The following is a 13,970-nucleotide window of genomic DNA, read 5'->3' as shown; positions in this document are numbered from 1 at the left end:
GTGAGGTCTTGCAATTTTTTGTAAATTTTCCTGAATGCTAATTTTTTTTTCATGTCTTGCTGACAAAAAAAATATCTTGAGTGAATCAACATAAACATTATACCCCAAAGGGTAAGCATCATCCGTCCTTCGAGATGACAATATCAGTGAAAAGAGAGCGTGAAGAAGGTATTGATAATGATGCCTTTGACGAGCTCCTAGAACCTATGTATAAGGGGAAATCTTTAACCGATCCGATCAATACAGCTGAAGATAAATGGAATCTACTACCTGCGTTTTTGAAAGTTAAAGGTTTGGTTAAACAACATTTGGACTCTTATAACTATTTTGTTGATGTTGATTTGAAGAAGATCATCAGGGCAAACGAAAAGGTCCTGAGTGACGTCGACCCAGATTTTTACTTAAAGTATTTGGATATTAGGGTCGGTTATAAGAGTAAGGCTGATCCAAAACAAATAGAAGTTCAATTTCCACCTCATGAATGTAGGTTGAGGGATATGACTTATGGTGCACCTATATATGTCGATGTTGAATATACTAGAGGAAGAAAAATTATTATACATAGAGATTTGGAAATTGGTAGAATGCCAATTATGTTACGATCAAATAAATGTGTTTTGAATGGTAGAACTGAGAATGAAATGGCATATCTAAATGAATGTCCGCTTGATCCAGGTGGGTATTTTATTGTTAATGGTACTGAAAAAGTTATTTTAGTCCAGGAACAATTGAGTAAAAATAGAATTATTGTTGAAGCTGATGATAAGAAAAGTATTGTTCAGGCCTCAGTCACCTCTTCCACACACGAAAGAAAATCTAAAACCTATGTTGTCACCAAAAATGATAAGATCTATCTAAAGCATAATTCCATTAGCGAGGAAGTTCCAATTGTTATTGTTTTGAAGGCCGCAGGTATTGTTTCCGATTTAGAAATTTTACAGCTTGTCTGTGGTGATGATTCGGTTTACCAGGACATTTTTGCAATCAATTTTGAAGAGGCTTCTAAGTTGGGTGTCTACACCCAAAGAGAAGCTTTGGAGTATATAGGTAGAAAGGTCAAGACCATTAGAAGATTAAATGCTCCAAAGTTGTCGGTCTTACAGGAAGGTATTGAGGCAATTGCTTCGACTCTAATTGCTCATTTGTCTGTAGAAAATTTAGATTTCAGAGAAAAGGCTTTATATATTGCAATTATGACTAGAAGAGTCGTCATGACTATGCATAATCCAAAACTAGTGGATGACAGAGATTATGTTGGTAATAAACGTCTAGAATTGGCGGGTCAATTGATGTCTCTATTATTTGAAGATTTATTCAAGAAATTCAATAATGATTTTAAAATGAACTTGGATAAAATATTGAAAAAACCTAGTAGAGCTTCTGAATTTGATGCTTTGTTACACATCAATATTCATTCTAACAACATCACCACCGGTTTGAATAGAGCTATATCAACAGGTAATTGGTCTTTGAAGAGATTTAAGATGGAAAGGGCAGGTGTTACGCATGTTTTGTCAAGACTATCATATATTTCTGCTTTGGGTATGATGACCAGAATCTCCTCCCAATTTGAAAAATCAAGAAAAGTTTCGGGTCCAAGAGCTTTACAACCATCTCAATTTGGTATGCTCTGTACTTCTGATACCCCTGAGGGTGAGGCGTGTGGTTTAGTTAAAAACTTAGCTTTAATGACACATATTACAACTGACGATGAAGAAACTCCAATTAGAAAATTATGTTATATCTTAGGTGCAGAAAATATCAATATTGCTGATTCCTCGACATTGCACAGGAACGGTACATTTGGTGTTTATCTTAATGGTACATTGATTGCTACTACCAGATTCCCGAACAAGTTTGTCAAAACTTTTAGATTTTTGAGGCGGACGGGTAAAGTTTCAGCTTTTGTTTCAATCTACACCAATGTTCATCAAAACGCTGTTCATATTGCTGCTGATGGTGGTCGTATTTGTAGACCATTGATCATTGTTGAAAATGGTGAATCGAAAGTTAAGGAAGATCATCTGCGTAAATTGAAAAACGGCGATTGGGAATTTGATGATTTCCTAGTTAATGGACTAGTTGAATACTTAGACGTTAATGAGGAGAATGATTCTTTGATTGCCCTCTATGAAAATGACATCATAATGGCAACAACACATTTGGAAATCGAACCGTTCACTGTTTTGGGGGCTGTCGCAGGTTTAATTCCATACCCTCATCACAACCAATCTCCAAGAAATACCTATCAATGTGCCATGGGTAAACAAGCAATTGGTGCAATTGCTTATAACCAATTTAGAAGAATTGATACGTTGTTGTACACAATGTGTTATCCACAGCAGCCGATGGTGAAATCAAAAACCATTGAGCTTATTCAATATGATAAGTTACCTGCAGGCCAAAATGCCACTGTTGCAGTTATGTCTTATTCGGGTTATGATATTGAAGATGCGTTAGTTCTAAATAAATCGTCAATTGATAGAGGTTTTGGTAGATGCCAAGTTTTCAGGAAAAATACTGCAATTTTGAAAAGATATCCAAATCAGTCAAAAGATATCTTGGCGGGTATGCGTGTCAATGAAGACGGCGAACCAATTTGGCAACATACCCCACTAGGTCCAGATGGATTGGGTGAAGTCGGTATGAGGATCCAAAGTGGACAAATTTACGTCAATAAATGTGTCCCAACAAATGCATCTGAATCAGTATTAGGTGGTCCGCAACAACAGCAACAACAGCCCCAGCAAACTCATAGAGATCAGCCAATGACTTACCGAGCTCCAGAGCCTTCGTATATTGATCAGGTCATGATGTCTGTCAGTGATAATGATCAGGCATTGATTAAAGTTTTGCTAAGACAAACTCGTCGTCCAGAATTGGGTGATAAATTTTCATCTAGACATGGTCAGAAGGGTGTCTGCGGTATCATTGTTCAACAGGAAGATATGCCATTTAATGATCAAGGTGTATGCCCGGATATTATTATGAACCCCCATGGTTTCCCATCTCGTATGACTGTGGGTAAAATGCTTGAATTAGTTTCGGGAAAAGCTGGTGTTCTAGATGGTTCGTTACAGTATGGTACATGTTTTGGTGGTTCTAAGTTAGAAGATATGTCAAAGATTCTAGTTGATAAAGGCTTCAATTATTCCGGTAAGGACATGCTCTATAGTGGTATTACAGGTGAATGTTTACAGGCTTACATTTTCTTTGGTCCTATTTATTACCAAAAATTAAAGCATATGGTTTTGGATAAAATGCATGCTAGAGCACGAGGTCCTAGAGCCGTTCTCACTAGACAGCCGACTGAAGGTAGGTCTAGAGATGGTGGTTTAAGATTGGGAGAGATGGAAAGAGATTGTGTTATTGCCTACGGAGCATCACAATTGTTGCTAGAGAGATTGATGCTGAGTTCAGATGCCTTTGACGTTGATGTTTGTAACTCATGTGGTTTAATGGGCTATAATGGTTGGTGTCCAACCTGTAAAACAAGTGAAAATATTATTAAAATGACAATACCGTATGCAGCTAAGTTGTTATTCCAAGAACTGATTTCGATGAATATTGCACCACGTTTGAAATTAGGTGATGTCTTTTAGCAATATAACAAATTAAAATATATGTAAGTAATTTCCTCATGAGTATATACATATATATGTACGTATATATGTATATATATATATATATATATATATATATATATATAAACACGGAAGAAAAAAATAATGCGCAATATGCAATACAATGTTAGCAGCTTGTATTTTCACTTTCCATAGACTAATCTGTAGTCAAGTTTTAGTTGCTTGTAAAGATCTTTCATCGTAAACTCATTGCTTTCGTTATCATCCTCACTTTCCTGATCTTCATCGCCCAAGGGTATTTCTCCACGTTCAAGTTTTTCACTCATTGCTTGCATTTCTCTTCTTTTCGACTTTATTTCCTCTTGATCATACGTATCCAAATTTTTATACTCTTCTGATTCCATATATTCTTCGATCCTATAGAGCAAGTTTTCATCAAATTCAAATTTCATTTTTCTGAGTTTTGATTTTTTTTGTCTCTTTCTGAATTCATCGACTCCACCCATTCTGTCAATTTTCAGCTTGGCTTCATTTAGCATGTAGTTAGATGCACGTTCCGCAATATCTCTCCATTTGACAATCAAGTCTTCGAGTTTATCAGATTCTTGTGAAGCTCTATACTTTTTAACTTGCTTCATGGTGTTCACCTCATTTTGATATTTAAGTATGTCTCGTCGCAACTGTCTCTCCTTCTCTTCGAGGTTTTCCTTGGCCGATATCTGGTTCAGTTTGATCTGAACTTGGGTTTTCTTTTCATCGTTACTTCTTAGATCCAGCAATGGAGTTGAGAAACTGCGCACAGAAAGTGGTGAAGTGACTCTATTACGGTTTACAGTAGGAGTGTCCAAACTTGAATCAAACGACAAATTGACAGAGTCCAACGAAGTGTTTACATCTGTATGTTCATCATGGCCAGACTCTGCATTTGGCGATAAAAGTGGAATTTGGGTATCTATCAATTTGACTTTGAGTGGTGTAGGAGTTGAGAAATTTCGAACGCCCTCCTTGCCACATGTTGAAGGCCTCTTCAGCTTCGGACTGTATTTAGGCGTCCTGATAGTATCCATGGAATTGGGACGCTTCCTCTGTTTAGGGAATACCAACTTCTCGCTTATCTTTGGTAGCTGTGTGTCGACTGTATGCTTTGTTGGTGCTGATCTGATTTCACCATATAGTTCTTGCTGAGCCGCATATGAACTTTCATGTTCTGATACTGTGGTTCTTGAAGGCGAAAGTGGCTCCTTTGTCTTTTCATTTGACCCACCACAGCAGGTGTCTGATAAATCATGAGTCGGCATCAGTCTGTGTTGATGATGTTCTAGCAGTAACTCAATGTTCTTGAGAAGAAAAGCCTAGTACTGACAATACAGGACGTGTACTTTCACAATTGGAAATAGCTTAGAACGAAACTAAATGGATAATATCGACGCGACGTTTGAAAAAAAAATATTTGTTAAAAATTAATTTTCTGAAATTTTTCATGAAATTTTTTATCTTTCTTTTTTGTGAAATTATTTTTTCAAAAGTTGAAAATAGTTAAAGTGACATCTAAGTTGATATTGTGTTCTTTCGTTAACCGTTGAACTACAGACACACAAAATGGCTAAAGTAGGAAAGTCGACCAAAAAGTTCCAAGCTAAGCATTTGAAGCATACCATTAAGGAGAGGAAAAGGGTGCAAGACCATAATAAGAAGATTGCACAAAGAAAAGGTGGTAAGAAAGGATCAACACCATCGGTACCAGTTGACAAGAACCAAAAGAATGCAGAAGTTTTCGACGATGTCAATGTTGAAGAATTCTTTGATAAAGAGGAGAAAATTCCTGAAATGAAAAAGAAAGCAGCTGTAGCAGAAGAATCAGAGGAGGAATCTTCGGGTGAAGAAGAAGATAAAGATTTGGACATGGATGCATTGGCCAAGGAAGATCCTGAATTTTACAAGTATTTAAAGGATAACGACAAAGATCTATTAGAATTCAAAGCAGTGAATCCACTAGATGCCATCAGTGATGAGGAAGATGATGATGAGGAAGGAGACGAAGATGAAAATCAAGATGCAGAAGCATCAGCTAGTAAACAAGCTAGTGAGAGTGTGGAAGCGAGAAAAGCGATTGTTGTGGACACCAAGCTAGTGAAGAAATGGCAAGAAGATCTCAAGTCTGATACTCCTTCCATCAAGACTTTAAAAAATGTTGTCATTGCTTACAAGGCAGCTATCAAGCCAGACTCCAGAGATGAGCATAAATATGCTGTTACTGACGAAAAAGTTTTTAAAAACTTAATGTTTGTTGTCTTGCAAGATTTCCCTCTAGCAGTTCAAAAATACACGCCATTTAAGGTTTCCTCCAATGGTATTAGAAATATCTCCGGTAACAAAAAGAAAATAGCGCAGGTTTCTTCAATTATTAAAGTTCATATACCATCTCTATTGACTTTACTTAGTGATGCCTCTAATACAGAAACATGTGCCCTAGTTTTGCAGTCAGTCCAAGAACTGCTTCCATACTTAATTTCATTCAGAAAATTACTCAAAGCTATCGTAAATTCTATTGTTGATATATGGAGTTCTTCGTCATCTCTTGAGACCCAAATCTCTGCCTTTGCGTGGATGAACAATGCCTGTAAAGAGTATCCAAAATCTGTTCTAGAAATTGTTCTAAGAGCTACATATTCTTACTTCTTGAAGAATTGTGGTAAAACCAATGCTCATACTGTTCCTTTACTTAACTTCCAGAAGAATTCTGCAGCTGAATTATATAGCCTGAACCCAACTTTGGGGTATCAGGTTGGTTTTGAATTTATCAGACAACTGGCACTTCATTTAAGAGGTAGTGTTAATAATCCAACAAAAGACAGTTATAAGGCCATTTACAACTGGAAATTCACGCATGGTCTTGATTTTTGGTCCAGAGTTATTTCGGTGCAATCGACTTTAGAAGAGAAGGAGAACCCGCTGAAGCAATTGATCTATCCATTGGTTCAAGTTACGATTGGTACAATCAAACTTATTCCAACTGCACAATTTTTCCCATTGAGATTTTATCTAGTCAGATCGTTGATTAGACTATCGCAACATACTGGCGTCTACATTCCACTATTCCCATTATTGAGTGAAGTATTACATTCCAGCATGTTCTCTAGAGGTCCAAAACGTGAAAACCTCCCAGCTGTTGATTTTGAATGTAATATTAAGGTCAACAAGCAATACCTGAACACTAGAGTCTTTGTTGATGGCGTTTGTGAAGAATTAGTGGAACTTTTAGGTGAATACTTTGTCTTGTACGCTAAGTCCGTTGCCTTCCCTGAACTAACTACACCACCGTTGATCTTCTTGAGAAGGTTCATCAAGAAGAACAGTGCCGCAAAACATAATGTAAAATTCAATAGACAATTGACTACGTTAATTGATAAGCTCACTGCTAATGCAAAATACATTGAAAAACACAGAGCAACCATTGAATATGGACCTAAAAACAAGGTTGCAGTAAGTAAGTTTTTACAAGAAATCAGCTGGGATAAAACACCTTTAGGAGCATACGTTGCTACACAAAGGTTAGTCAAGGAAGAAAAATTAAAGCTTCTCAGAGAATCCATGGAAGAAGATGGCAAGAACTCCAAAAATATGAAAACGGCATTCGATTCCGACAAAGATATCGAAATGTCTGATGCTTCCCAGGATGATGATTAGACCTACGACTTGGTCAGAATAACCTATACATATTAAACTCTACTTTTATAAAGTTAATCTCAATTCTACGCTGTCTGTAATAGCACTTATCGTTCCAATAGTAACGCGCGCTGATAAAGGTTTGATATGCATTCCAGTACCACATGGGTCATTGTTGTCTCTTGTATTATATCTCCCCTTGTCTTTTTCTTTTTCTGAGCTATTTTTTTCTTGCCAAAACCCAACTTGAAAAACAAAGACTCACCATGAACATACTAAGGCTATTAGCATTTCTAGTAGCATCTGAGGCTTGGGTGATTCCAAGCCAATTCAAATTAGAGACATTTATGGATACTACTCCGGCAGTTCCATTTGAAATCAAAGAATGTCCGTTGAATTTACCATTTTCTTGTACCAATCAAACTCAAATCGAAGATACTTGCTGCTTTGAATACCCTGGTGGCGTTCTTCTTCAAACGCAGTTCTGGGACTACTATCCACCTGTTGGTCCAGATGATATGTTTACATTGCATGGATTATGGCCGGATAGGTGTGATGGCCAGTACGATCAGTTTTGCGACTCTTCTATGGAAATCAGCAATGTAAGAAAGATATTGACTGAGCATGGTCAAGATGGGTTGTTAGAGAAGATGAGCAAGGTATGGAAGAATTTCAACGGAAACGATGAGTCGCTATGGATACACGAATTTAATAAGCATGGAACTTGCATGAGTACGATTAAGAGCTCATGCTATAGCGATGACTCCAAACCAAATCAGAATGTTGTTGACTTTTTTCAGAAGTCAGTGGAGCTATTTGAAGAGTTGCCTACTTACCAGTGGCTTTCTGAAAATGGGATTGTTCCGTCATTGGAACAAACTTATTCCAAAAGACAGATTGAGGAAACACTAAGCGCTAGATTTGGACAGCCGGTCTTCATTAAGTGTAACAGATACCAGGCTTTACAAGAAGTATGGTACTTCCACCATCTACGTGGGTCAATTGTCACAGGCGATTATCAGCCAATACCGGCGTTATTGGGATCCCAATGTCCCGAGGATGGAATAAAATTTATTCCAAAGAAAGGGTTTGAACCTCCAAAGCCAACTCATACCCAGCCTGATGGACCTAAACCAACAGGCAAGATTTTACGGGGTGTTCTCAAACCGGAAAGTAGTAACGGATGTCTTATCAGTAATGGTAACTGGTATTCATCTGGTACTTGCGCTAGGTTCACCCTTTTAAAAGCCGAGTTTGGGGGATATAATATCAAGTCTTCAAAAGGATTCTGCAAGATAGGTAACGAGGGATATCTAGTCTGTGGTAGAAATGTCACGCCTATGCAGTTTGCATACGATAAAGACAAAAAATGGGTCACATTTGGTGGAAAAAACAAATGGAGTGCCGAAAAAGAACCCACTCGATTTAAACAGGTTCCTATATCACCCGGCTATGATGGTCCTATCCAGTTTGATCTTAAGCTTCAAGCAAACTAGAATACTTGAAATTCACTTTGTTTGAAGGCAATATTTACAAAAAAAAAGAGAAAATCTGCAGGCTTAGAATTTAAAGACAAGTTTCAAAGAAAAAGAAAAATAGAGTTGCTGGTACTCGGATATATTAATTTATTCTCATGACATTTTAGACTTTTGAAATTCTATATGAACGATATATAGTTTAAATTTGACTTAAAAAAACAGTTGCAGCAAATACAAATAACCATTCCTTTTAGTAATCATACGTGTGCAAAAAGATTTCTGGCTAACGTTCCTAAAAGGTGCTGAACGTTTCACTATTTTTGCAGGCGCTATTTTATTTCAAATAGCAAAAGCAACCTTAACAAACATTTTCCCAGCTTTCAAATATTGATCGCCATAACATGATTTTGATTTCTTCCCATCTGTTTTGTTTTCTGAATTAAAATAGTAGCTCATAAGTAACCAATTTTCGATGTTGATTGTCGAGGTCACATCGCAGAATCAATATTAGCTTTGAAATAGCTGTAGCTCTAGACTTTAGTGTAACACGAAAATGTCTAGATAAAGCATCAGAACACCAAAACAGGATTTTTAGGCGTCACACTAAAGAATTTGAACTAATTAAATTCTTTATTTGTCTGTGAACCCTTCAATTTTGCATCGTCTCTGGCTTTATTCCACTGATATTGTTTCATCATCTAACAAAATTGACAGTACAATATAGTAGGAAATGCTGGAAATTCTGTTATGTTAATATTCCCCAGGCTTGTTTCGGGATTTTGGCTGGAACATTTTTTTTTACTTTGTTAAACTCTCTGCAATACAAGAACAGGAACATACAAAACTATCAGTGAAAAAAAGAGAAACAAGCTTATCGGATAAGTCATAAACAGTAATTTATTTCACGCAAAGAAGGTATGAGCTACTTTGCCCGACTGGTGTCTATTCAAAACATGCAGCAACATCTTTAACTGTATTGTAGGTGTGGTTGAATGTATCAAATATCACTATTTAAGCGGAGCAAGATTCACAATTCTCTGGATCCTTCAAATTGCAGCTGACAATATCTGTGTTATAAATATCGTGAATTAAATCATTGCTCTCTCCTCTTTGCTTCTTTTGAGCCTCATCGCTTTCTAGTTCCCTTTCCCGCTTTTTTATAGTTGATAAATCTAAGCTGAATTGTATAGCATTTGCTGCCGCTCTTGTTCTTAAATAATACATTCCGGTCTTCAACCCTTTCTTCCACGCATAGAAATGCATGCTGGTTAATTTAGAAAACGAGACATCCTGAATAAACAAATTCATACTCTGTGATTGGTCAATAAAGGGGGCCCTATCTGCTGCTAAGTCAATAACAACTTTCTGTGATATTTCCCAAACAGTCTTGTAAAGGCTTTTAATTTCTTTTGGAATTCCTTCAATAGCTTGGATGGAGCCACGATTTAATAGAATTTGATTTTTCAAATCAGTATTCCACAAACCCAACTTCACTAGGTCGTCGACTAAGTATCGATTAACAACCTGATGTTCTCCGGATAAGACCCGACGAAGGTATATATTGGATGTTATTGGTTCAAAGCACTCTGTAAAGCCAAAAATTTGCGAAGTGGACGCAGTAGGCATTAAAGCCACAAGTAATGAATTTCGAACGCCATGTTTAGCAATCTTTCTCTTCAATGTCTTCCAGTCCCATAAATCGGTAGGCTTAGCCCCCCATAAATCATATTGTAGTTTTCCCTGCGACATAGGAGAGCCATCATATGTTCCATAAGTTCCATGTTCTTGGGCTAGTTTACAGGATTGTTCTAAAGCACCATGGTAGATGGTTTCGAAGATTTGAATGTTCAACTGCCTAGATTCTGGAGAGCCAAATGGAATTCTTAGTTTGAAAAAAGTATCAGCTAATCCTTGAACACCTAAGCCGACCGGCCTGTTCTTAATATTCGATACCTTACAATTCTCCAATGGATAAGCGTTTACGTCAATAACCCTATCCAAATTCCGAATAACAATTTTAGTCATATCGTGCAGCTTTTTGAAGTCAAATTGGTTTCCATTAACAAACATAGGCAACGCAATTGAGGCAAGATTGCAAACTGCAGTTTCTTCGGGAGACGAATATTCAACTATTTCACAACATAAATTGGAGCTTTTGATTACACCCAGGTTTTTTTGATTTGATAAGGAATTGCACCGATCTTTGTAAAGAAGGAAAGGGTTACCCGTTTCTGTTTGTGCTATTAAGATCGCACTCCATAACTCTCTCGCCTTAACTTTCCTCAGAAATCTCTCATCGTTTTCATATTTTACATACAATTTATTAAACTCATCACCATAACACTCGGTTAGACCTGGACTCGAATCCTGAGAAAATAAACACCAATCTTCATCTCTTTCCACTTTCTCCATGAACATATCTGGAATCCATAGAGCAATAAATAAATCTCTAGCTCTCATTTCTTCCTTCCCATGATTCTTCCTGATATTGAGAAAGTCAAAAACATCACCATGCCATGGCTCTAAATATATGCAAAATGCACCTGGTCTTTTGTTTCCACCCTGGTCAACATATTGTGCAGTTGAATTGAATACTTTTAACATAGGGATTAAACCGGATGAAATCCCATTACTACCGTTGATGTAAGTACCACTGGCTCTTATATTAGAGACATGCAATCCAATACCACCAGCTGATCTCGAGATCATAGCTGTATCATATAGCGTTTTATATATGCCATCGATAGAGTCGTCTTTCATAGCCAACAGGAAACATGAAGATAAAAATGGGGTTCTTAAACTTGCATTGAAAAGAGTTGGAGAGGCATGAATAAAATATTTCTTGGAAATAAGCTCATATGTTTCTATAGCACTATCTATGTCAGTGCCGTGGATACCTAAAGCCACTCTCATAAACAAAAATTGCGGAGTTTCGGAGACAGTGTTATCAATCCTAAGAAAGTATGAGTTTTCCAAAGTCCGAAACCCAAAATAATCGATGTCGTAGTCTCGTTCTTTAACGATAGCACCATCTATTATATCTTTATTTTCCAGCACAATATTGAGTATTTTTTCCGATATGATGGAATCCTTGCCTTGTTGATTGATAGGTTTATATTCATATAACTGCTTAAAATTCTCTGAGAATTTTGCGGGAAGTCTTTTCTGCATATGTGTAGACAAAACCCTCGATGCAAGAGTTGAGTAATGATAATGCTTGGTAGTCAAGGAAGCAAGAGTTTCTGCAACTAAATTAACAAGCTCATCTGTAGTTATTCGGTTTGGCAGTCCAAGATAAACCTTTTCCACAATTTCCTTGATGTTGATAAATTCTGTGGCCAAACCCTCAGATAAAGATATCAAAAAGGTTTCCAGAACATCCGGTTTGAACACCGAGTTTTTTCCCTTGTGATCTAAGACTGTAACCACATCCTCCATGGTCATAATATATCGAGCTGTTTCCGTTACACCACCTGACTTTAAAGAAAAATTATTTAGAAGGAAAGTTCGAAAATTATTTGAGAGAGAAAAAAAAAGAAAAGATATAATCGTTGAGATACTAATTCATGTCCCTACACTATCATATTCATGCGCAACCTAGTTTCTCGTTGTAATACGTTATACAGAAAAGCAGTATCCATCTAGCATTTGTCAGCAAACACCTACAACTGTTAGTCCACGATTCCCATCCACTTCGGCTGGATGGTCTGACGCAGTAGCCTCCCACTTTATCTTCGGCCATCATGTATGGAATTTTGCATGTTTTATCAATTTTCGCAATGTGATCTGCCACTTGCTGCATTACAGCTACCAAACACACCATACCAACATCAAGATTATTATGAGCAAAAAAGCCACCAATGGAGAAGTCACCCGTAGAGTACAATTTTATCGTTGACTTTACAACTTTGCCAGACTTTAGATCCTTTGTGAATTTTTCAATCCTTGAAGTCGATCCCATAGGAATTAATCTATAACCGTCAAGCTCAGTATTCAATATATGGATACATGTAGCTATCAGTAAAGCAAGCTGACCTAGTGCAGCATTTATTTCATGCCAAGTAACCTTGATATCATCTAAACATCCCAAACGAAGACCATTGATAGTGCCAAATTTACCTGAATGTGAAATCTCAAAAATTGTACCAAATACATCAGTACTTCTGATTAAGTCCATTATATTCATATTATGAGTATACTGATTTTGTACTCGGTCTAGTTCATCCAATTTCTCTTGCATTTCTAGTTCAAATTTATTCTTTTCCAATACAAATATTTGCTCTTTTGTATTTAATTCTTGCAGCTCTAGTTCAAGCTCTTCAATTTCTTTGTTTAGTGCCAAATGTTTCTCATCTTCTTCTGAGATTTTATTTAGAATTGCTTCTTCCTCTTCCCCCAACTTCTTCAAATCGTTTAGCGATTGATTCGTCTTCTCCACATTGGGGCCATTTTGAGAGGTTAATTTCTTGAGAAATTTCATGTAGACATCTTTTTCCTTATTTAAGGTATCATAATGGTGCTTCATTTGTTGGACTAGAGTGTTCGCACAGTCACTGCATACCGGATAATCAATTTCGTATTTCATCGAGATGATGTTGAATATTTTTTCTAAGCTTTCAACACGTTCACTGATATTTGATTTTTTATTGACTAAATCTTTAATCTCTTCACTTCTGAAAGGTCGTACAACGTTTGGCGAGTTATTCCCATTTTGCAGCATTTCATCAGAATAATGATCAAAGTCTGAATGATTGTATTGCTTATCATCAAGATACACAAACGAATGCTTATTACTCGAACTATTGATCTCCACCGACTCTGTGGAAGTGCTAGGATTGTACTTGCTAATGTCATATTTTGTTTCTTCCGCTTGTCGTCGCCCTGAGTTTGACTGTACCGCCTCTTTGAAAAGATCCACTCGTTCTTGTGGTATTTTTGGTATATCGTGGATTGGAGACTTGGAACTTTCCTCTCCCTTTTCTATGCGTATAGGTGACGGTTGTTCGGCATAATTTAGAGTTAGGAGGTTCTCTTTAGCTGGAGTCAAACTTTTAAGTGAATCATCAAGTTCTAAGGGCAAATTACAACTTCGACAGTAATGTAACGGCGTGCCCATGCTAAGTTTGTCAATATTAACTTTGCACCAGTGACCAAGTTAAGGCAGTATCCAATAAGATATGTTGATTATAAGTGTATGGTGATTACATACAGAAGAGCACGATGGCAAGATCCGCTTATTACC

General features: G+C 37.0%; 6 protein-coding genes across 6 annotated transcripts; 3 read left to right on the top strand and 3 right to left on the bottom strand.

The window, feature by feature from the left end:
* Positions 1 to 134: 134 nt before the first annotated feature.
* C5L36_0D03530 (uncharacterized protein) lies at positions 135 to 3,602 on the top strand (the record flags this gene model as incomplete). Its single annotated transcript, XM_029467236.1, has 1 exon — positions 135 to 3,602. One exon carries the CDS (start codon positions 135 to 137, stop codon positions 3,600 to 3,602), a length of 3,468 nt encoding a protein of 1,155 aa, XP_029323096.1.
* A 164-nt stretch (positions 3,603 to 3,766) lies between these two features.
* C5L36_0D03520 (uncharacterized protein) lies at positions 3,767 to 4,882 on the bottom strand (the record flags this gene model as incomplete). The annotated part of the gene is made up of 1 exon (XM_029467235.1): positions 3,767 to 4,882. The coding sequence occupies one exon, from the start codon at positions 4,880 to 4,882 to the stop codon at positions 3,767 to 3,769; it is 1,116 nt and encodes a 371-aa protein (XP_029323095.1).
* A 301-nt stretch (positions 4,883 to 5,183) lies between these two features.
* C5L36_0D03510 (uncharacterized protein) lies at positions 5,184 to 7,271 on the top strand (the record flags this gene model as incomplete). The annotated part of the gene is made up of 1 exon (XM_029467234.1): positions 5,184 to 7,271. The coding sequence occupies one exon, from the start codon at positions 5,184 to 5,186 to the stop codon at positions 7,269 to 7,271; it is 2,088 nt and encodes a 695-aa protein (XP_029323094.1).
* A 143-nt stretch (positions 7,272 to 7,414) lies between these two features.
* On the top strand, positions 7,415 to 8,746 carry C5L36_0D03500 (uncharacterized protein; the record flags this gene model as incomplete). Its single annotated transcript, XM_029467233.1, has 1 exon — positions 7,415 to 8,746. One exon carries the CDS (start codon positions 7,415 to 7,417, stop codon positions 8,744 to 8,746), a length of 1,332 nt encoding a protein of 443 aa, XP_029323093.1.
* A 993-nt stretch (positions 8,747 to 9,739) lies between these two features.
* On the bottom strand, positions 9,740 to 12,172 carry C5L36_0D03490 (uncharacterized protein; the record flags this gene model as incomplete). The annotated part of the gene is made up of 1 exon (XM_029467232.1): positions 9,740 to 12,172. The coding sequence occupies one exon, from the start codon at positions 12,170 to 12,172 to the stop codon at positions 9,740 to 9,742; it is 2,433 nt and encodes an 810-aa protein (XP_029323092.1).
* Positions 12,173 to 12,314: 142 nt separating this feature from the next.
* On the bottom strand, positions 12,315 to 13,844 carry C5L36_0D03480 (uncharacterized protein; the record flags this gene model as incomplete). The annotated part of the gene is made up of 1 exon (XM_029467231.1): positions 12,315 to 13,844. The coding sequence occupies one exon, from the start codon at positions 13,842 to 13,844 to the stop codon at positions 12,315 to 12,317; it is 1,530 nt and encodes a 509-aa protein (XP_029323091.1).
* Between the last annotated feature and the right edge of the window lie 126 nt (positions 13,845 to 13,970).

The sequence above is a fragment of the Pichia kudriavzevii genome, chromosome 4 (genome assembly GCF_003054445.1).
Source record: "Pichia kudriavzevii chromosome 4, complete sequence".
Lineage (NCBI taxonomy): Eukaryota > Fungi > Ascomycota > Pichiomycetes > Pichiales > Pichiaceae > Pichia > Pichia kudriavzevii.
The sequence above is the reverse complement of the archived record's forward strand: the minus strand, read 5'-3'. Positions and strand labels throughout refer to the sequence as shown.